Source organism: Nerophis lumbriciformis, linkage group LG05, assembly GCF_033978685.3.
Source record: "Nerophis lumbriciformis linkage group LG05, RoL_Nlum_v2.1, whole genome shotgun sequence".
Classification (NCBI taxonomy): domain Eukaryota; kingdom Metazoa; phylum Chordata; class Actinopteri; order Syngnathiformes; family Syngnathidae; genus Nerophis; species Nerophis lumbriciformis.
Genome location: NC_084552.2, coordinates 7,375,140 through 7,401,084, shown reverse-complemented (window position 1 = coordinate 7,401,084; position 25,945 = coordinate 7,375,140). Strand labels below are relative to the sequence as shown.

The 25,945-nt window shown below is 38.5% G+C and overlaps 1 protein-coding gene across 3 annotated transcripts in view; it reads right to left on the bottom strand.

Moving 5' to 3' along the window:
- fbxo18 (F-box DNA helicase 1) overlaps positions 1 to 25,945 on the bottom strand; it is an 86,867-nt gene that overhangs the window by 42,321 nt on the left and 18,601 nt on the right. For all 3 annotated transcript variants that reach the window (XM_061961340.1, XM_061961342.1, XM_061961341.1), the window contains exons 4-8: positions 25,754 to 25,890; positions 15,838 to 15,985; positions 15,579 to 15,760; positions 15,436 to 15,510; positions 2,017 to 2,108 (exon numbers count right to left, since the gene is read on the bottom strand). In XM_061961340.1, the coding sequence (XP_061817324.1) occupies positions 2,017 to 2,108; positions 15,436 to 15,510; positions 15,579 to 15,760; positions 15,838 to 15,985; positions 25,754 to 25,890 (634 nt within the window). The remainder of the gene's footprint in view (positions 1 to 2,016; positions 2,109 to 15,435; positions 15,511 to 15,578; positions 15,761 to 15,837; positions 15,986 to 25,753; positions 25,891 to 25,945) is intronic.

Below are 25,945 nucleotides of genomic sequence, written 5' to 3'. Positions count from 1 at the left end.
ACATATTTGATGTTCAAACTCAAACTTTTTTTTTTTTTTGCAAATAACAGTTAACTTAGAATTTCAAGGCTGCAACACGTGCCAAAGTAGTTGGGAAAGGGCATGTTCACCACTGTGTTACATGGCCTTTCCTTTTAACAACACTCAGTAAAGGTTTGGGAACTGAGGAGACACATTTTTGAAGCTTCTCAGGTGGAATTCTTTCCCATTCTTGCTTGATGTACAGCTTAAGTTGTTCAACAGTCCGGGGGTCTCCGTTGTGCTATTTTAGGCTTCATAATGCGCCACACATTTTCAATGGGAGACAGGTCTGGACTACAGGCAGGCCAGTCTAGTACCCGCACTCTTTTACTATGAAGCCACGTTGATGTAACACGTGGCTTGGCATTGTCTTGCTGAAATAAGCAGGGGCGTCCATGGTAACGTTGCTTGGATGGCAACATATGTTGCTCCAAAACCTGTATGTACCTTTCAGCATTAATGGTGCCTTCACAGATGTGTAAGTTACCCATGTCTTGGGCACTAATACACCCCCATACCATCACACATGCTGCCTTTTACACTTTGCGCCTATAACAATCCGGATGGTTCTTTTCCTCTTTGGTCCGGAGGACACGACGTCCACAGTTTCCAAAAACAATTTGAAATGTGGACTCGTCAGACCACAGAACACTTTTCCACTTTGTATCAGTCCATCTTAGATGAGCTCAGGCCCAGCGTTTCTGGGTGTTGTTGATAAACGGTTTTCGCCTTGCATAGGAGAGTTTTAACTTGCACTTGCAGATGTAGCGACCAACTGTAGTTACTGACAGTGGGTTTCTGAAGTGTTCCTGAGCCCATGTGGTGATATCCTTTACACACTGATGTCGCTTGTTGATGCAGTACAGCCTGAGGGATCGAAGGTCACGGGCTTAGCTGCTTATGTGCAGTGATTTCTCCAGATTCTCTTTGATGATATTACGGACCGTAGATGGTGAAATCCCTAAACTCCTTGCAATAGCTGGTTGAAAAAGTTTTTTCTTAAACTGTTCAACAATTTGCTCACGCATTTGTTGACAAAGTGGTGACCCTCGCCCCATCCTTGTTTGTGAATGACTGAGCATTTCATGGAATCTACTTTTATACCCAATCATGGCACCCACCTGTTCCCAATTAGCCTGCACACCTGTGGGATGTTCCAAATAAGTGTTTGATGAGCATTCCTCAACTTTATCAGTATTTATTGCCACCTTTCCCAACTTCTTTGTCACGTGTTGCTGGCATCAAATTCTAAAGTTAATGATTATTTGCAAAATGTTCAGTTTGAACATCAAATATGTTGTCTTTGTAGCATATTCAACTGAATATGGGTTGAAAATGATTTGCAAATCATTGTATTCCGTTTATATTTACATCTAACACAATTTCCCAACTCATATGGAAACGGGGTTTGTAGATGAATAAAGAGAGGATAAGGTAACAAGTCCGTACATCACACCTAATAGGAGGGCAGATCCATCTAGAAATTCACATTTGCGCAGCCCTTTGAGACATTTGTGTTTAAGGGCTAAATAAATAATCTTTGATTGATTGGTGGTGTCGACACCAAGGGTATATGATCAATGCTACAGTCATTAGATCCATATTTTGACTGTCTCAAGATATATTATGAAAATAAAACAAATGTTCCTTCTAATACAAATATATTCACCTTTGCCAATTCAGCGAATAATTCCCTGGACAAAAGAGGGCAAAAAATATTTCAACGAGTAGTAAATATTAGTTGTTGAGTTATTGAGTAAACAAAATGTCCTAAAAGACAAGAAGGAAGTAGTTGTCATGCTATCAATAGTTGAGTTATTGAGTAAACAAAACGTCCTAAAAGACAAGAAGGAAGTACGGTAGTTGTCAATAGCACAAAGAGAAACATCATTCATGTGATGGCTATCCTGGATGATGGGTGGCATCACTTATCTGAATGAGGACTTTAATTCCAGCATGAGGATTGTTTGAGTGAAATAGTGACTATGACTGCACCTGCAAAGGCCACAATCTTCACCGTGTGCTCCTTCTGGATGTGGTGGCTGAGGATGTGCAGCTGCTCGGACGTCATGGTCATGTCAGCGGCCCTGGCAGGAACACAAATAATGAGCTGGAGTTTCTGTGTTCACCGTTCTGTTTTACTCTCATTTTGTGTAACTGATTTATGGACAGCTGCTGTACCTGCTAAGAAGGATTGTATTTGCATGGCAAGTATCCAACATTGTTAACATTAAAATGTACTCAACATTAAACTAATACACTTTTATAAAATAAATAACATTAAATGATATATTCACTGACTTTTTCTGGTTTCCCCAGATGACCTTTGCAACTGATTTCATTTTAGACAGGACAGGCTTCTGCTTGGACACCTGCATGAGCTTTTGCCAACACTTTGAACATAAAATGTACTTTTCATAGTCCAACACTGTTTGTAGTAACGGACATGAAAAGTGTACCAACATGCATGTGACTTCAATGAAGCTCTTTTATCTTATGAACTTGTTATTTCCTAAAACTTTTAAGTTAGTAACACTGGTGCTACTAAATGAAAATAATTAGCAGCACAAACACATTTTTTGTAGCACATGTGTTAATATCACAATGTCATTATTAACACTCAAACAAGGTAGACATGTGCACTCATGAATTGATGAACGTGGACTCCGACTTAAACAAGTTGAAAAACTTATTGGGGTGTTACCATTTAGTGGTCAATTGTACGGAATATGTACTGTACTGTGCAATCTACTAATAAAAGTTTCAATCAATCAATCAAACTCCTACGTATACACACTACTAGGGCTGGGCCATATGGCCTTTTATTAATATGTGGATATGTTTAGTCCATGTCACCATACACCATATATATGTGGATATGTTTAGTCCATGTCACCATACACCATATATATGTGGATATGTTTAGTCCATGTCACCATACATCATATATATGTGGATATGTTTAGTCCATGTCACCATACACCATATATATGTGTATATATGTTTAGTCCATGTCACCATACACCATATATATGTGGATATGTTTAGTCCATGTCACCATACACCATATATATGTGGATATGTTTAGTCAATGTCACCATACACCATATATATGTGAATATGTTTAGTCCATGTCACCATACACCATATATATGTGGATATGTTTAGTCAATGTCACCATACACCATATATATGTGGATATGTTTAGTCCATGTCACCATACACCATATATATGTGGATATGTTTAGTCCATGTCATGATACACCATATATATGTGGATATGTTTAGTCCATGTCACCATACACCATATATATTTGGATATGTTTAGTCCATGTCATGATACACCATATATATGTGGATATGTTTAGTCCATGTTACCATACACCATATATATGTGGATATGTTTAGTCCATGTCACCATACACCATATATATGTGGATATGTTTAGTCCATGTCACCATACACCATATATATGTGGATATGTTTAGTCCATGTCACCATACACCATATATATGTGAATATGTTTAGTCCATGTCACCATACACCATATATATGTGGATATGTTTAGTCCATGTCACCATACACCATATATATTTGGATATGTTTAGTCCATGTCATGATACACCATATATATGTGGATATGTTTAGTCCATGTTACCATACACCATATATATGTGGATATGTTTAGTCCATGTCACCATACACCATATATATGTGGATATGTATAGTCCATGTCACCATACACCATATACCGTATATGTGAATATATTTAGTCCATGTCACCATACACCATATATATGTGGATATGTTTAGTCCATGTCACCATACACCATATATATGTGGATATGTTTAGTCCATGTCACCATACACCATATATATGTGGATATGTTTAGTCCATGTTACCATACACCATATATATGTGGATATGTTTAGTCCATGTCACCATACACCATATATATGTGGATATGTTTAGTCCATGTCACCATACACCATATATATGTGGATATGTTTAGTCCATGTCACCATACACCATATATATGTGGATATGTTTAGTCCATGTCACTATACATCATATATATGTGGATATGTTTAGTCCATGTCACCATACACCATATATATGTGGATATGTTTAGTCCATGTCACCATACACCATATATATGTGGATATGTTTAGTCCATGTCACCATACACCATATATATGTGGATATGTTTAGTCCATGTCACCATACACCATATATATGTGGATATGTTTAGTCCATGTCATGATACATCATATATATGTGGATATGTTTAGTCCATGTCACCATACACCATATATATGTGGATATGTTTAGTCCATGTTACCATAGACCATATATATGTGGATATGTTTAGTCCATGTCACCATACACCATATATATGTGGATATGTTTAGTCCATGTCATGATACATCATATATATGTGGATATGTTTAGTCCATATCACCATACACCATATATATGTGGATATGTTTAGTCCATGTCACCATACACCATATATATGTGGATATGTTTAGTCCATGTCACCATACACCATATATATTTGGATATGTTTAGTCCATGTCATGATACACCATATATATGTGGATATGTTTAGTCCATGTCACCATACATCATATATATGTGGATATGTTTAGTCCATGTCACCATACACCATATATATGTGGATAGTTTAGTCCATGTCACCATACACCATATATATGTGGATATGTTTAGTCCATGTCACCATACACCATATATATGTGGATATGTTTAGTCCATGTCACCATACACCATATATATGTGGATATGTTTAGTCCATGTCATGATACACCATATATATGTGGATATGTTTAGTCCATGTCACCATACATATGTGGATATGTTTAGTCCATGTCATGATACATCATATATATGTGGATATGTTTAGTCCATGTCACCATACACCATATATATGTGGATATGTTTAGTCCATGTCACCATACACCATATATATGTGGATATGTTTAGTCCATGTCACCATACACCATATATATGTGGATATGTTTAGTCCATGTCACCATACATCATATATATGTGGATATGTTTAGTCCATGTCACCATACACCATATATATGTGGATATGTTTAGTCCATGTCACCATACACCATATATATGTGGATATGTTTAGTCCATGTCACCATACACCATATATATGTGGATATGTTTAGTCCATGTCACCATACACCATATATATGTGGATATGTTTAGTCCATGTCACTATACATCATATATATGTGGATATGTTTAGTCCATGTCACCATACACCATATATATGTGGATATGTTTAGTCCATGTCACCATACACCATATATATGTGGATATGTTTAGTCCATGTCACCATACACCATATATATGTGGATATGTTTAGTCCATGTCACCATACACCATATATATGTGGATATGTTTAGTCCATGTCACCATACACCATATATATGTGGATATGTCTAGTCCATGTCATGATACACCATATATATGTGGATATGTTTAGTCCATGTCACCATACACCATATATATGTGGATATGTTTAGTCCATGTCATGATACACCATATATATGTGGATATGTTTAGTCCATGTTACCATACACCATATATATGTGGATATGTTTAGTCCATGTCACCATACACCATATATATGTGGATATGTTTAGTCCATGTCACCATACACCATATATATGTGGATATGTTTAGTCCATGTCACCATACACCATATATATGTGGATATGTTTAGTCCATGTCACCATACACCATATATATGTGGATATGTTTAGTCCATGTCACCATACACCATATATATGTGGATATGTTTAGTCCATGTCACTATACATCATATATATGTGGATATGTTTAGTCCATGTCACCATACACCATATATATGTGGATATGTTTAGTCCATGTCACCATACACCATATATATGTGGATATGTTTAGTCCATGTCACTATACATCATATATATGTGGATATGTTTAGTCCATGTCACCATACACCATATATATGTGGATATGTTTAGTCCATGTCATGATACACCATATATATGTGGATATGTTTAGTCCATGTCACCATACACCATATATATGTGGATATGTTTAGTCCATGTCACCATACACCATATATATGTGGATATGTTTAGTCCATGTCACCATACACCATATATATGTGGATATGTTTAGTCCATGTCACCATACACCATATATATGTGGATATGTTTAGTCCATGTCACCATACACCATATATATGTGGATATGTTTAGTCCATGTCACCATACACCATATATATGTGGATATGTTTAGTCCATGTCACCATACACCATATATATGTGAATATATTTAGTCCATGCCACCATACACCATATATATGTGGATATGTTTAGTCCATGTCATGATACACCATATACTGTATATGTGGATATGTTTAGTCCATGTCACCATACACCATATATATGTGGATATGTTTAGTCCATGTCACCATACACCATATATATGTGGATATGTTTAGTCCATGTCACCATACACCATATATATGTGGATATGTTTAGTCCATGTCACCATACACCATATATATGTGAATATATTTAGTCCATGTCACCATACACCATATATATGTGGATATGTTTAGTCCATGTCATGATACACCATATACTGTATATGTGGATATGTTTAGTCCATGTCACCATACACCATATATATGTGGATATGTTTAGTCCATGTCACCATACACCATATATATGTGGATATGTTTAGTCCATGTCACCATACACCATATACCGGTATATGTGGATATGTTTAGTCCATGTCACCATACACCATATATATGTGGATATGTTTAGTCCATGTCACCATACACCATATATATGTGGATATGTTAAGTCCATGTCACCATACACCATATATATGTGAATATGTTTAGTCCATGTCACCATACACCATATATATGTGGATATGTTTAGTCCATGTCACCATACACCATATATATGTGGATATGTTTAGTCCATGTCACCATACACCATATATATGTGGATATGTTTAGTCCATGTCACCATACACCATATATATGTGGATATGTTTAGTCCATGTCACCATACACCATATATATGTGGATATGTTTAGTCCATGTCACCATACACCATATATATGTGGATATGTTTAGTCCATGTCACCATACACCATATATATGTGGATATGTTTAGTCCATGTCACCATACACCATATATATGTGGATATGTTTAGTCCATGTCATGATACATCATATATATGTGGATATGTTTAGTCCATGTCATGATACACCATATATATGTGGATATGTTTAGTCCATGTCACCATACACCATATATATGTGGATATGTTTAGTCCATGTCACCATACACCATATATATGTGGATATGTTTAGTCCATGTCACCATACACCATGTACCGTATATGTGAATATATTTAGTCCATGTCACCATACACCATATATATGTGGATATGTTTAGTCCATGTCACCATACACCATATATATTTGGATATGTTTAGTCCATGTCATGATACACCATATATATGTGGATATGTTTAGTCCATGTCACCATACACCATATATATTTGGATATGTTTAGTCCATGTCATGATACACCATATATATGTGGATATGTTTAGTCCATGTCACCATACACCATATATATGTGGATATGTTTAGTCCATGTCACCATACACCATATATATGTGGATATGTTTAGTCCATGTCACCATACACCATATATATGTGAATATGTTTAGTCCATGTCACCATACACCATATATATGTGGATATGTTTAGTCCATGTCATGATACATCATATATATGTGGATATGTTTAGTCCATGTCACCATACACCATATATATGTGGATATGTTTAGTCCATGTTACCATACACCATATATATGTGGATATGTTTAGTCCATGTCACCATACACCATATATATGTGGATATGTTTAGTCCATGTCACCATACACCATATATATGTGGATATGTTTAGTCCATGTCACCATACACCATATATATGTGGATATGTTTAGTCCATGTCACCATACACCATATATATGTGGATATGTTTAGTCCATGTCACCATACACCATATATATGTGGATATGTTTAGTCCATGTCACCATACACCATATATATGTGGATATGTTTAGTCCATGTCACCATACACCATATATATGTGGATATGTTTAGTCCATGTCACCATACACCATATATATGTGGATATGTTTAGTCCATGTCACTATACATCATATATATGTGGATATGTTTAGTCCATGTCACCATACACCATATATATGTGGATATGTTTAGTCCATGTCATGATACACCATATATAAGTGGATATGTTTAGTCCATGTCACCATACACCATATATATGTGGATATGTTTAGTCCATGTCACCATACACCATATATATGTGAATATATTTAGTCCATGTCACCATACACCATATATATGTGAATATATTTAGTCCATGTCACCATACACCATATATATGTGGATATGTTTAGTCCATGTCACCATACACCATATATATGTGGATATGTTTAGTCCATGTCACCATACACCATATATATGTGGATATGTTTAGTCCATGTCATGATACATCATATATATGTGGATATGTTTAGTCCATGTCACCATACACCATATATATGTGGATATGTTTAGTCCATGTCACCATACACCATATATATGTGGATATGTTTAGTCCATGTCACCATACACCAAATATATGTGGATATGTTTAGTCCATGTCACCATACACCATATATATGTGGATAAGTTTAGTCCATGTCACCATACACCATATACCGTATATGTGAATATATTTAGTCCATGTCACCATACACCATATATATGTGGATATGTTTAGTCCATGTCACCATACACCATATATATTTGGATATGTTTAGTCCATGTCACCATACACCATATATATGTGGATATGTTTAGTCCATGTCACTATACATCATATATATGTGGATATGTTTAGTCCATGTCACCATACACCATATATATGTGGATATGTTTAGTCCATGTCATGATACACCATATATAAGTGGATATGTTTAGTCCATGTCACCATACACCATATATATGTGGATATGTTTAGTCCATGTCACCATACACCATATATATGTGAATATATTTAGTCCATGTCACCATACACCATATATATGTGAATATATTTAGTCCATGTCACCATACACCATATATATGTGGATATGTTTAGTCCATGTCACCATACACCATATATATGTGGATATGTTTAGTCCATGTCACCATACACCATATATATGTGGATATGTTTAGTCCATGTCATGATACATCATATATATGTGGATATGTTTAGTCCATGTCACCATACACCATATATATGTGGATATGTTTAGTCCATGTCACCATACACCATATATATGTGGATATGTTTAGTCCATGTCACCATACACCATATATATGTGGATATGTTTAGTCCATGTCACCATACACCATATATATGTGGATATGTTTAGTCCATGTCACCATACACCATATACCGTATATGTGAATATATTTAGTCCATGTCACCATACACCATATATATGTGGATATGTTTAGTCCATGTCACCATACACCATATATATTTGGATATGTTTAGTCCATGTCACCATACACCATATATATGTGGATATGTTTAGTCCATGTCACCATACACCATATATATTTGGATATGTTTAGTCCATGTCACCATACACCATATATATGTGGATATGTTTAGTCCATGTCACCATACACCATATATATGTGGATATGTTTAGTCCATGTCACCATACACCATATATATTTGGATATGTTTAGTCCATGTCATGATACACCATATATATGTGGATATGTATAGTCCATGTCACCATACACCATATATATTTGGATATGTCCATGTCACCATACACCATATATATTTGGATATGTTTAGTCCATGTCACCATACACCATATATATGTGGATATGTTTAGTCCATGTCACCATACACCATATATATGTGGATATGTATAGTCCATGTCACCATACACCATATACCGTATATGTGAATATATTTAGTCCATGTCACCATACACCATATATATGTGGATATGTATAGTCCATGTCACCATACACCATATATATTTGGATATGTCCATGTCACCATACACCATATATATTTGGATATGTTTAGTCCATGTCACCATACACCATATATATTTGGATATGTTTAGTCCATGTCACCATACACCATATATATGTGGATATGTTTAGTCCATGTCACCATACACCATATATATGTGGATATGTTTAGTCCATGTCACCATACACCATATATATGTGGATATGTTTAGTCCATGTCATGATACATCATATATATGTGGATATGTTTAGTCCATGTCACCATACACCATATATATGTGGATATGTTTAGTCCATGTCACCATACACCATATATATGTGGATATGTTTAGTCCATGTCACCATACACCATATATATGTGGATATGTTTAGTCCATGTCACCATACACCATATATATGTGGATATGTTTAGTCCATGTCACCATACACCATATACCGTATATGTGAATATATTTAGTCCATGTCACCATACACCATATATATGTGGATATGTTTAGTCCATGTCACCATACACCATATATATTTGGATATGTTTAGTCCATGTCACCATACACCATATATATGTGGATATGTTTAGTCCATGTCACCATACACCATATATATTTGGATATGTTTAGTCCATGTCACCATACACCATATATATGTGGATATGTTTAGTCCATGTCACCATACACCATATATATGTGGATATGTTTAGTCCATGTCACCATACACCATATATATTTGGATATGTTTAGTCCATGTCATGATACACCATATATATGTGGATATGTTTAGTCCATGTTACCATACACCATATATATGTGGATATGTTTAGTCCATGTCACCATACACCATATATATGTGGATATGTATAGTCCATGTCACCATACACCATATACCGTATATGTGAATATATTTAGTCCATGTCACCATACACCATATATATGTGGATATGTATAGTCCATGTCACCATACACCATATATATTTGGATATGTTTAGTCCATGTCACCATACACCATATATATTTGGATATGTTTAGTCCATGTCACCATACACCATATATATTTGGATATGTTTAGTCCATGTCACCATACACCATATATATGTGGATATGTTTAGTCCATGTCACCATACACCATATATATGTGGATATGTTTAGTCCATGTCACCATACACCATATATATTTGGATATGTCCATGTCACCATACACCATATATATTTGGATATGTTTAGTCCATGTCACCATACACCATATATATGTGGATATGTTTAGTCCATGTCACCATACACCATATATATTTGGATATGTTTAGTCCATGTCATGATACACCATATATATGTGGATATGTTTAGTCCATGTCACCATACACCATATATATGTGGATATGTTTAGTCCATGTCACCATACACCATATATATGTGGATATGTTTAGTCCATGTCACCATACACCATGTACCGTATATGTGAATATATTTAGTCCATGTCACCATACACCATATATATGTGGATATGTTTAGTCCATGTCACCATACACCATATATATTTGGATATGTTTAGTCCATGTCATGATACACCATATATATGTGGATATGTTTAGTCCATGTCACCATACACCATATATATGTGGATATGTTTAGTCCATGTCACCATACACCATATATATGTGGATATGTTTAGTCCATGTCACCATACACCATATATATGTGGATATGTTTAGTCCATGTCACCATACACCATATATATTTGGATATGTTTAGTCCATGTCATGATACACCATATATATGTGGATATGTTTAGTCCATGTCACCATACACCATATATATGTGGATATGTTTAGTCCATGTCACCATACACCATATATATGTGGATATGTTTAGTCCATGTCACCATACACCATATACCGTATATGTGAATATATTTAGTCCATGTCACCATACACCATATATATGTGGATATGTTTAGTCCATGTCACCATACACCATATATATTTGGATATGTTTAGTCCATGTCATGATACACCATATATATGTGGATATGTTTAGTCCATGTCACCATACACCATATATATGTGGATATGTTTAGTCCATGTCACCATACACCATATATATGTGGATATGTTTAGTCCATGTCACCATACACCATGTACCGTATATGTGAATATATTTAGTCCATGTCACCATACACCATATATATGTGGATATGTTTAGTCCATGTCACCATACACCATATATATTTGGATATGTTTAGTCCATGTCATGATACACCATATATATGTGGATATGTTTAGTCCATGTCACCATACACCATATATATGTGGATATGTTTAGTCCATGTCACCATACACCATATATATGTGGATATGTTTAGTCCATGTCACCATACACCATATACCGTATATGTGAATATATTTAGTCCATGTCACCATACACCATATATATGTGGATATGTTTAGTCCATGTCACCATACACCATATATATTTGGATATGTTTAGTCCATGTCATGATACACCATATATATGTGGATATGTTTAGTCCATGTCACCATACACCATATATATGTGGATATGTTTAGTCCATGTCACCATACACCATATATATTTGGATATGTTTAGTCCATGTCTTGATACACCATATATATGTGGATATGTTTAGTCCATGTCACCATACACCATATATATGTGGATATGTTTAGTCCATGTCACCATACACCATATATATGTGGATATGTTTAGTCCATGTCACCATACACCATATACCGTATATGTGAATATATTTAGTCCATGTCACCATACACCATATATATGTGGATATGTTTAGTCCATGTCACCATACACCATATATATGTGGATATGTTTAGTCCATGTCACCATACATCATATATATGTGGATATGTTTAGTCCATGTCACTATACATCATATATATGTGGATATGTTTAGTCCATGTCACCATACACCATATATATGTGGATATGTTTAGTCCATGTCACCATACACCATATATATGTGGATATGTTTAGTCCATGTCACCATACACCATATATATGTGGATATGTTTAGTCCATGTCATGATACATCATATATATGTGGATATTTAGCCTTAGCCTTGAATGAACACTTGATGCAAATAATGAGAGCAGTATGATGATTCTATGTGTCTACATTAAAACATTCTTCTTCATAGTGCATTAATATATGCTACTTTTAAACTTTCATGCAGAGAGGGAAATCACAAGTAAAAGTGTATTTATTAAAGAGTTATTAAGCAGTGGCACAAACATTCATGTCATTTCCAAAGAGAAAGTGCAAGATTGTCAGAGACATTTTAAAACCAGCTATTAGTGCACTTTTGTGCATGATGTCACTAAGATGGCATATCAAAACAATACTCAATTAAAGTGCACTTTTTGTACAGAACGCCACTACAATAGTTTAAAACAAATAAAGTGCACTTTTGTGCATGATGTCACACAAGATATTTCAATAAGTGTCAAATAAAAATGAGCTGCATAATAGGAAATCAAATAGTGTATATCCTTCACTATGTGGTAGGTTCCTGCGGACGTTATCTCCTTCTGTTGTTGACTATTTGTTTCATACGGTGTTGATCTGGAAATGGTTGCCTCGGCATTTTGTGGGTGTGGCACCGAACGGAGATGTTGACATGCGGAGTTTCAAGCACTCTTCATTCTCTAGCGGGTGACTTTTATAATGATGCTACATATTAGCAGTAATGCTACTTTTTGTAGAAACGCTTTTGCCGCATACTTGACATATTACGGTTGTCTGTTCAACATCTCCCCGCTTGAAGCCAAACCACCGCCAGACGATGGACCCCCTGCTGTTTTTCTTGGGAATGAATTATTCCTTCATTTGTTACCAGATTGGCACCTTCTTTCTCTCGTATTACCACTCACACCACTCCGCTAGCACCACAGCTAACATTACCATGCCGCTACCTCTCTGCTGGGTGAGGGTGTATGACGTTGCACGCGCGACAGTATGTGACGTATGTAAGAAGGTGCGCTTGTTTATATCTCTGTGAGAAGGAGAGACAGGAAAGAGTGAGAAGAGCCTGTAGTGTAATGCCTGCAGCTAAAAGCAACTGCATGAGAACGTATACTCCAATATCACCATATAGTCATTTTCTATATCGCACAGAGACAAACCCGCGATATATCCAGTATATTCCATATATCACCCAGCCCTACACACTACTACTGTAATGCTCAGTTAAACACAGAGAACTGAGTTAGAAACACCAGTGTAGCACTGGACCACATGGACCACAACTAAAACCAGTGTAGGACTGGACCACATGGACCACAACTAACACCAGTGTAGGACTGGACCACATGGACCACAACTAACACCAGTGTAGGACTGGACCACATGGACCACAACTAAAACCAGTGTAGGACTGGACCACAACTAACACTAGTGTAGAACTGAGCCACATGGACCACAACTAACACCAGTGTAGGACTGGACCACATGGACCACAACTATCGACCAACTGTAGTTACTGACAGTGGGTTTCTGAAGTGTCCCTGAGCCCATGTGGTGATATCCTTTACACACTGATGTCGCTTGTTGATGCAGTACAGCCTGAGGGATGGAAGGTCACGGGCTTAGCTGCTTACGTGCAGTGATTTCTCCAGATTCTCTGAACCCTTTGATGATATTACGGACCGTAGATGGTGAAATCCCTAAACTCCTTGCAATAGCTGCTTGAGAAAGGTTTTTCTTAAACTGTTCAACAATTTGCTTATGCATTTGTTGAAAAGTGGTGCCCCTCGCCCCATCCTTGTTTGTGAATGACTGAGCATTTCATGGAATCTACTTTTATACCCAATCATGGCACCCACCTGTTCCCAATTAGCCTGCACACCTGTGGGATGTTCCAAATAAGTGTTTGATGAGCATTCCTCAACTTTATCAGTATTTATTGCCACCTTTCCCAACTTCTTTGTCACGTGTTGCTGGCATCAAATTCTAAAGTTAATGATTATTTGCACACAAAAAAAAGTTTATGAGTTTGAACATCAAATATGTTGTCTTTGTAGCATATTCAACTGAATATGGGTTGAAAATGATTTGCAAATCATTGCATTCCGTTTATATTTACATCTAACACAATTTCCCAACTCATATGGAAACGGGGTTTGTATTACATTAATGGAAATGTGTTTTATTTGATTTGTCATTATTTGCCCCGCCTCCATTGAGTATACATACAGTTAATGAACTTACCTGCCAGGTGAGGCGCTGATAGAAAAGGGTCCATTCTCCATCAGATGAAGCACATAGTAGATGTTGTAATGCAATCTGAGGACACACCACACAAAAAGTCTTCACCTGAAAAGAAATGAAATGTCACGTGTGTGAGGCCTCACCTGTCACTGATCTTCACTCGGTTCCTCCTGGCTGCCAGCAACAACATGGCCATGTGGCTGAGGTACTCTGTGATGGCCAGGTGTGACACCACGCCACTCAGTAAAGACACCAAAGTCTGCACGTCAGCCACGCTCTCAGCCAGGAGCAGGATCACCGCCATGGCTGCAAAGGGGTTGGGAGCCTTTGGGGTGGAACACACAGGTCACTATGGAGAGCAGGATGAGGCCATGATGACATAGGTGTGGCTTAGAGACTCACCTCAGTCTCAAGGTGTTTGCACTTGGGAACATTACGGATGCGTAACCTAATGGAGGCCTCGGCGTGCGGGAAAAGGCGATGTTTCTTCACACACCCCAGGACGTCTTCTGGATGCACTCTCTCACCAAACCTATGGTGTGCCATTGAACTGTCCAACAAACACACTTTCACTTCCTGCTAGAGATCCACTCTTCTGGCAGATAACAGATATTCATTTGCAGCAAAACTTATTTAAAGATGAATATTATACGTCACTAAACAGCTGGACAAGGCTTTAAGTTGGTTTTTGAACATTATTTTTTTAGGAAAGGTGGGACCAGTACTGACATAATGTTTGATGTTGTGTTTAATTATCATCAAACACCTTTATTACGTGTGTCTAAGAGGAACATCAACATTTTATACATTTTTATTGCGTGTGTCTAAGACAGGGGTCGGTAACCTTTGCCACTCAAAGAGCCATTTTGACCCGTTTCACAAATTCAAGAAAACATTGGGAGCCACAAAACTCTTTTGAAATTTAAAATGAAATAACACTGCATACAAAGTTTTTTTTTTTGCTTTGTGCTATGTATAAACCAGACACGCGGCCCGCGAGACGTAACCTTAATATGAAAATTTAATGTTAGTGCGCCCCGCGAGTTTTATATGAATGCCGCTTGACAGCGTCATACTTGCCAACTAAGGCTGAAACGACGCGTCGACGTAGTCGACGTCATCGGTTACGTAAATACGTCGACGCCGTTTTTGTGCGTCGGCGCGTCGCATATTTACGTCACACTACTGTCATGGCGGAGCGCAAAGCAGACGGTGCGAGCGAGGGGAAAAAAGCACGCCAAAAGTCGTCAAAAGTGTGGGAGTATTTCAATAAACGGCCTAATAATGTTGTATGCACACTGTGTCGAGCGGAAATGGCCTATCATAGCAGCCCAACGGCTATGAACTAACATTTGAAAAGAAAACCGACAGCGTTCTTGCCATCACCAAGTAAATCGTCCGCGTGCGTATACGTTGTCATTATTACACAAAAACATGAATGTGTCATTTGTATCTGCGTTGTAAATTCATAAACTAAAGCACCGTTTCGCTCTGAGAGGTGCGTTTGGCGTGCCTGTTCAGTGTTTACAAAGACGCGCTCCTCTTTAACGCTGTGGAGAGGCGGCGGCGCCGGGAGCGACGCCGCAATCGTGCCCAGGTGCGCGATCCGAGCGAGCGAGGAAGAGGAGCCGAAAAGCGAGGAGAGAAAAGAGTTGGAAGAGAAAAGACTGTGTAAAATTAAAAGATTGTAAACCTGGCAAAGCCGTCTGGCGTTCAGTCTGTCGGTCCTGAAAGAACCCCACGGCACAAGACGTGTCACAAACACTAACGTTAATTAGTTGTGCAAATACCTTTTACAACATTAACAGTTACATATACTATGTACAAACCAACAATTAACTTTCACTTTAATCATACTATCATTGTTGTTATTAAGCAAAATAAGCAATACTTTTACTTTTGTTGAAATGTTTACACTGTTGTTACAGAATATTTAGTTTTGCACTTTTTTTGTATTGAATGTTTATCTTTATTTTTGCACATTTTAGCAAATAAGCAATACTTTTACTTTTGTTGAAATGTTTACACTGTACACTTTTTTGTATTGGATGTTTAGCTTTATTTTTGCACATTTTAGCAAATAAGCAATACTTTTACTTTTGTTGAAATGTTTACACTTGTTACAGAATATTTCCGTTTTGCACTTTTTTGTATTGGATGTTTATCTTTATTTTTGCACATTTTAAAGCAAAATAAGCAATACTTTTACTTTTGAAATGCTTATACTATTGCAGAATATTAAGATTTGCACTGGATGTTTACTTTTATATTTGCACATTAAAAAGCAAATAAGCTACTTTTAATTTTGTTAAATGTTAAAAGTTTTAAATGTTTACATTGTTACAGAATATTTTGTCATGTTGTTGTCAATGTTGACTGAGTGGCCATACTTTTTTTTTTGTAAATAAAAGCCATGCCTTTTGAAAAAACTGGCCTACATTTATTTTTTCCTCTTCATTTTAAATAAAAAAAATAATCGGTAAAAGGAAAAATAATCTATAGATTAATCGAAAAAAATAATCTATAGATTAACCGATTAATCGAAAAAAATAATCTATAGATTAATCGATAGAAAAATAATCGTTAGCTGCAGCCCCTTGCGATTTTTCCGGGAGACTCCCGAAATACAGGGCAACTATTCTATCGGAAGTCTGATGATTTTCACCCAAACAACAATAATAAGGGCGTGCCGTGATGGCACTGTCTTTAGCGCCCTCTACAACCTGTATAAACAGTGTGCCAGTCCAGTTACATGTTGTATGAGGTTTCTGCAGACACACATAAGTGACTGCAAGGTATACTTGTTCAACAGCCATACAGGTTACACTGAGGGTGGCCGTATAAAACAACTTTAACACTGTTACAAATATGCGCCACACTGTGAACCCACACCAAACAGGAATGACAAACAAATTTCGGGAGAACAGCCGCACCGTAACACAACAGAACAAATACCCAGTAGAGATGCGCGGTTTGCGGACACAACCGCGGAGTCCGCGGATTATCCGCGGATCGGGCGGTTGAAAAAAAAAAAAAAAAAAGATTTTATCCACGGGTCGGGTCGGGCGGTTGAAATAAAAAAAAATTAGATTTTAAATAGATTCAGGCGGGTGGCAGTTAAACCAATTCGGAAATATATATCCATAGTTAAATGTTGTTACCAACATACGAAAAACGAGCAGGCACCTGCAGCATATGCCACAACAGAAGAAGAAGGAAAAAAAAAGAGATGGACACTTTTACGGAGCGGAGAAGGAACGCCTCGCCGGGGTCCGGGACCGAGGCCCCTTCCCCCGAGAGGGCCCCACCGGGAGCCGTAGCTGAGGTGATCCGCGAGAAGGGCGCGACACACGTCCAGGGTCACCACCGCGCCCACCGCACCGACACCCCGCCTCGTCCGCCTTCGCCGCGGCCGGCGTCACGCGCAGCAGGTAAGCAGCTTACCTGTCTGCCACCCCCGTGGCCGGGGGCTCGTAACAGGGGTCACTCCGCGCGCTCCGCCCGCGCAGCTTACCTGCCCGCCACCCCTGTTGCCGGGGGCGCGTAACAGGGGTCACTCCGCGCGCAGTGCGCTCACGAAAGGGGTGGGGCTCACCCTGGTTGATATAGACAGCAGGACGGTGGCCATGGAAGTCGGAACCCGCTAAGGAGTGTGTAACAACCCACCTGCCGAATCAACTAGCCCTGAAAATGGATGGCGCTGGAGCGTCGGGCCCATACCCGGCCGTCGCCGGCAGCGAGAGCCGCGAGGGCTAGGCCACGACGAGTAGGATGGCCGCCGCGGTGCGCGCTGAAGCCTCGGGCGCGAGCCCGGGTGGAGCCGCCGCGGGTGCGAGGGACATCGCACCTCCACGCGCTTGGAGGTGCGCTCAGCGCGGCTCCCATATGATTGCGCACTGGTGTGCGTCTGGGCCGTGACAGCGTGGCACGCATTGAATGTCTCTGCTCCATTGGATCAGTCTCCTTTCTTTAACAGGCAAAAGCTTTATAACCTCACTAATGCCTTGCATCGTCTATATTAGATATATAACAACGGGCGGGTGGCGGATGGCGGGCGGGTGCGGGTTTGATTAAATGTTAGATCGGGTGGATGGCGGATGGTTGACGACTTTCTGATGCGGTTGCGGATGAAATAATTGCCTATCCGCGCATCTCTAATACCCAGAATCCCATGCATCCCTAACTCTTCCGGGCTACATTATATACCCTTGCAACCACCAAACCCTGCCACCCCACACATCAACCCCCCCCCCTCCGTGCGTCGGTTGAGGTGGGCGGGGTTGGGGGCGGCGGGGGTGTATAATGTAGCCCGGAAGAGTTAGGGATGCATGGGATTCTGGGTATTTGTTCTGTTGTGTTTATGTTGTGTTACGGTGCGGATGTTCTCCCGAAATGTGTTTGTCATTCTTGTTTGGTGTGGGTTCACAGTTGGGCGCATATTAGTAAGAGTGTTAAACTTGTTTTATACGGCCACCCTCAGGGTGAACTTTATGGCTGTTATAAATAATAAATAATAAATGGGTTGTACTTGTATAGCGCTTTTCTACCTTCAAGGTACTCAAAGCGCTTTGACACTACTTCCACATTTACCCATTCACACACACATTCACACACTGATGGAGGGAGCTGCCATGCAAGGCGCTAACCAGCACCCATCAGGAGCAAGGGTGAAGTGTCTTGCTCAGGACACAACGGACATGACGAGGTTGGTACTAGGTGGGGATTGAACCAGGGACCCTCGGGTTGCGCACGGCCACTCTACCAATGCGCCACGCCGTTGACTAAGTATGCCTTGCAGTCACTTACGTGTGTAGGGCAGAGCCTGCATACAACATGTGACTGGGCCGGCACGCAGATAGTGTTAAATCGGACGCTAAATGCACTGCCATCATGGTACGCCCTCAATATTGTTGCCCCGGGAGATTTTCGGGAGAGGCACTGAAATTCGGAAGTCTCCCGGAAAAATCGGGAGGGTCAGCAAGTATGCAGCTGAGCCGCATCAGAGTAATCAAAGAGCCGCATGCGGGTTGCCGACCCCTGGTCTAAGAGGAACATCAACATTTTATTTCTAAATATGGAACATCTCCTGGGAAAATTAGTCAAAATATGACATTTGTCTACATCACAATAACTCATCTACTCCATTGTGTACACTTTTATAACACTTTATGGATTTAATACATCATAAGGTTTCTAAAATGTTGTCAACATTTCAATAAAAACACTTCTGGGCTCCTTCACGCAGATTATAGTTGAGACATTTTCAAGATGGCTGAAATTTCTTCCTGGATGTTACAGAAAGTATGAGAATGTGTGAGCTGCTGCCTCACCTTCTTTACTTATATCATTTCATATTTGTCAAAATATTTACACAAAATTGGGATTTTTGGCAGAGATCTCTTTTTTTGTCATCTTCATGTGCATCTAGGGCTGGACAATTAAGGCAAAAATAATCCATCCATCCATCCATTTTCTACTGCTTATTCCCTTCAGGTCGCGGGGGCGCTGGAGCCTATCTCAGCTACATTCGGGCGGAAGGCGGGGTACACCCTGGACAAGTCGCCACCTCATCACAGGGCCAACACAGATAGACAGACAACATTCACACTCACATTCACACACTAGTGACCATTTAGTGTTGACAATCAACCTATCCCCAGGTGCATGTCTTTGGAGGTGGGAGGGGCCTATCCCCAGGTGCATGTCTTTGGAGGTGGGAGGGGCCTATCCCCAGGTGCATGTCTTTGGAGGTGGGAGGAAGCCGGAGTACCCGGAGGGAACCCACGCAGTCACTGGGAGAACATGCAAACTCCACACAGAAGGATCCCGAGGCCGGGATTGAACTCACGACTACTCAGGACCTTCGTATTGTGAGGCAGACGCACTAACCCTTCTGCCACCGTGCTGCATAATATTAACCATTAATAACACAAGTGTTCATTATTTTGAAAACATGAGTGTTTATTGTAGCACCAAAACTTATTTTTAAATATAGTTTAAAAAAAAACCTGAACATAAATTACAAACAAATAAACCACAATGAGTAAAACAATAATAATAGTATTAACAGTACATTTAAATAATGATACCGATATAAAAAACTATTGAAAATCATTTTTTCTGTTTTGTTTTGATTTTGTTTATTACCTTATACACATATTTTACCACCATAGAGTGTGTGCTTTTTGTGTCAAATAAAATTTCATAAAATGTTAATTAAATGCAAAAATCCTCACATTTATTGGTATATCTTTGGACAATTTGGACAGGTGCATTTATATTATTCACATATGAGTAATGCTGTATAATAGACTGTATTTATATTATTCACATGTGAATAATGTTGTATAATAGACTGTATTTATGTTATTCACATGTGAATAATGCTGTATAATAGACTGTATTTATATTATTCACATGTGAATAATGCTGTATAATAGACTGTATTTATATTATTCACATGTGAATAATGCTGTATAATAGACTGTATTTATATTATTCACGTGTAAAAAATACCTAAGTGTTTATTGTGAGCGAACTGTGGTGCTGAATTTCCCCCAGGGATCAATAAAGTACTTTCTATTCTGAGTATATTAAGCAATCATACAAGCCAACGCGCAAAAGCATTACTTTCTTAATTGAGATTAGTGATTATTGATCAGGTATACTAGCGCTGTGTCAAATAAAAAGTAGTAACCATGGTGACATCCCAAACTTCTAGTAGACCTGCTCTTTTTTTCACTCATTCACTCCTCATCTGTCACAAGCTGCGGAATTTGCTTGCACTTTGCCCTGTCCATTAATTGCTTTTTAACCCTTTTTTTTTTTTTTTAGATGATTACATTTTTATGATCGTGAGAAGCCATAATGGCATGAATGATGCAGGCCTAAGTACATCCATTACCCACGTCTGTCACGTTGTTATCTGATGGAATCACGGAACATTCAACTCGTAGCAGGAGCAAAACAAACAAAACGGAACTGTTAAGAAGCCGGGGAAGAAGGACAAAAACTGGATTTCCCTGGAACAACAGGCAGCTATTCTCATTCAGGGTGTCTAAATATATTAGATTTTCGAAGGAATGGCGATTATTTGTAATTTAATTTTTTTTATTTATCTGTCCTGTCCTGTCCTGACACTCAGACAAATCTTATAGTAGATGTAGATGATCTATATCTGATGTAAGGCTGAAACGACGCGTCGACGTAGTCGACGTCATCGGTTACGTAAATACGTCGACGCCGTTTTTGTGCGTCGGCGCGTCGCATATTTACGTCACACTACTTTACTGTCATGGCGGAGCGCAAAGCAGACGATGCGAGCGAGGGGAAAAAAGCACGCCAAAAGTCGTCAAAAGTGTGGGAGTATTTCAATAAACGGCCTAATAATGTTGTTGTATGCACACTGTGTCGAGCGGAAATGGCCTATCATAGCAGCACAACGGCTATGAACGAACATTTGAAAAGAAAACCCCCGACAGCGTTCTTGCCATCACCATCAACAAGTCAATCGTCCGCGTGCGTATACGTTGTCATTATTACACAAAAACATGAATGTGTCATTTGTATCTGCGTTGTAAATTCATAAACTAAAGCACCGTTTCGCTCTGAGAGGCGCGTTTGGCGTGCCTGTTCAGTGTTTACAAAGACGCGCTCCTCTTTAACGCTGTGGAGAGGCGGCGGCGGCGAGCGAGCGGCGAGGCGGGGCGCGCCGGGAGCGACGCCGCAATCGTGCCCAGGTGCGCGATCCGCGCAGTTGGAAGAGAAAAGACTTTGTGTAAAATTAAAAGATTGTAAACCTGGCAAAGCCGTCTGGCGTTCAGTCTGTCGGTCCTGAAAGAACCCCACGGCACAAGACGTGTCACAAACGCTAACGTTAATTAGTTGTGCAAATACCTTTTACAACATTAACAGTTACATATACTATGTACAAACGAACAATTAACTTTCACTTTAATCATACTATCATTGTTGTGTTATTAAGCAAAATAAGCAATACTTTTACTTTTGTTGAAATGTTTACACTGTACACTTTTTTGTATTGGATGTTTAGCTTTATTTTTGCACATTTTAGCAAATAAGCAATACTTTTACTTTTGTTGAAATGTTTACACTTGTTACAGAATATTTCCGTTTTGCACTTTTTTGTATTGGATATTTATCTTTATTTTTGCACATTTTAAAGCAAAATAAGCAATACTTTTACTTTTGAAATGCTTATACTATTCCAGAATATTAAGATTTGCACTGGATGTTTACTTTTATATTTGCACATTAAAAAGCAAATAAGCTACTTTTAATTTTGTTAAATGTTAAAAGTTTTAAATGTTTACATTGTTACAGAATATTTTGTCATGTTGTTGTCAATGTTGACTGAGTGGCCATACTTTTTTTTTTGTAAATAAAAGCCATGCCTTTTGAAAAAACTGGCCTACATTTATTTTTTCCTCTTCATTTTAAATAATAAAAAAAAAAAAATCGGTAAAAGGAAAAATAATCTATAGATTAATCGATAAAATAATCTATAGATTAACCGATTAATCGAAAAAAATAATCTATAGATTAATCGATAGAAAAATAATCGTTAGCTGCAGCCCTAATCTGATGTACATATGGACTTTACATATAGTACATGCAGATGATCTATATCTGCTGGACATAATTACTTTACATATAGTAGATGTAGATGATCTATATCTGCTGGACATATTTATTTTACATGATGTAGATGTAGATGATCCATATCTGTTGTACAATTTACTTTACATGATGTAGATGTAGATGATCTATATCTGTTGTACACATTGACTTTACACAAGAGAAGTGTTGATTATTTGTATCTGACTTTATTAAATGTTTGGCTAGAATTCTATTGAACAAAACTAGTTTTTTTGGGGACGGCGTGGTGCAGTTGGGAGAGTGGCCGTGCCAGCAACCTGAGGGTTCCTGGTTCAATCCCCAGCTTCTACCAACCTCATCACGTCCGTTGTCTCCTTGAGCAAGACACTTCACCCTTGCTCCTGATGGGTGGTGGTTAGGGCCTTGCATGGCAGCCCCCACCATCAGTGTGTGAATGTGTGTGTGAATGGGTGAATGTGGAAATAGTGTCAAAGCGCTTTGAGTACCTTGAAGGTAGAAAAGCGCTATACAAGTATAACCCATTTACCATTTATTTGAAGTAATATAGAAATTGATCAGACCTGTGTATCTATTTAATGGAGGAATGTAGTTCATCATAGAACTGGCACCCAGTGTTATTAAAAAAGTATTGATTATGAATCGAGAATCAATTCTGAATCGAATAGTTACTGTTAGAATAACTGTTTCTAAATTATCACAAAAACTTTGTATTACATTGTGTTCTTGACAAGAAGACAAAATGCTGTTTTTTGAGTAAGGCTCGTAAAACTCCATTTTGTAGGGGGGGGGGGGGGGGGGGGAGCAAGATGGTGTTCCTGTGTTCTCTCATGTATGGTAATCAACAGAAGGATGTTGTTCTGGCCCAAGGACTTCAAAGCGGAGAGAACCAAGGGTCTGTCCAATTTCCAGACGAACTCTTTTTGAAGTATTTAACAAACTCTTTTTGAACTATTTTATGGAACTCTTTTTGAACTATTTTACGACCTCTTCTTTTGAACTGTTTGGTAACCAAAGGCAACGCTGTTTACGACCCACTTCCCTCTGGAAGCAGCTGTGGTCAGGTGAGGGGAGAAAGTCAAATAAAGAAGGAGGAGTGCAATCTTTGGGCAGAGCGTGCTAAAACACTGTAAGAGGTTACAGGTCGACGGCGACTCTCCTCAATATATTGAGTCCAAATTTAATTCTGTCTCTGCTTGATTCTTTGCCTCTTGTCTTGTTTAATAGATGCCATCAGTGTTTGAACCTGACAGTTACCCCTCAAGAATTGTGAGCACAGCAGTGGAAAAAAAGGCAAGCGATCAGTGGTTATAACTATCTACTACACCTAATATTCATTGAAATACTGCTATCATATTTGTATATATTGTATCTGCTGATGTACTTCTGTTGGAGTTAAATGGGAAAAAAAGCCGATACTGATATCGATATTTGTCAAAATGCCAAATATAGTCCCGGCCGACTAGTGGCTGGTTATTTGGTAAGGCCAACTTACATGACAAGGTTATTTGGTAAGGCAAACTTACATGACAAGGTTAATTGGTAAGGCCAACTTACATGACAAGGTTAATTGGTAAGGCCAACTTATATGACAAGGTTATTTGGTAAGGCCAACTTACATGACAAGGTTATTTGGTAAGGCCAACTTACATGACAAGGTTAATTGGTAAGGCCAACTTACATGACAAGGTTTCGGATGCCGAGCGGTGACACCTCTGGAAGAAGTATGCCACAGTTCTTGAGAGAGACGGTGACGTGGGAGACCGTGTCCTCCTCCTCCATCATGTAGCGGTAGTACCTCTTCTTGTAGGGCATGAACTGCAGGGAGGGACAGCTGATTAATACACCCTCAGGTGCGCCTTGGAAAGCTGGG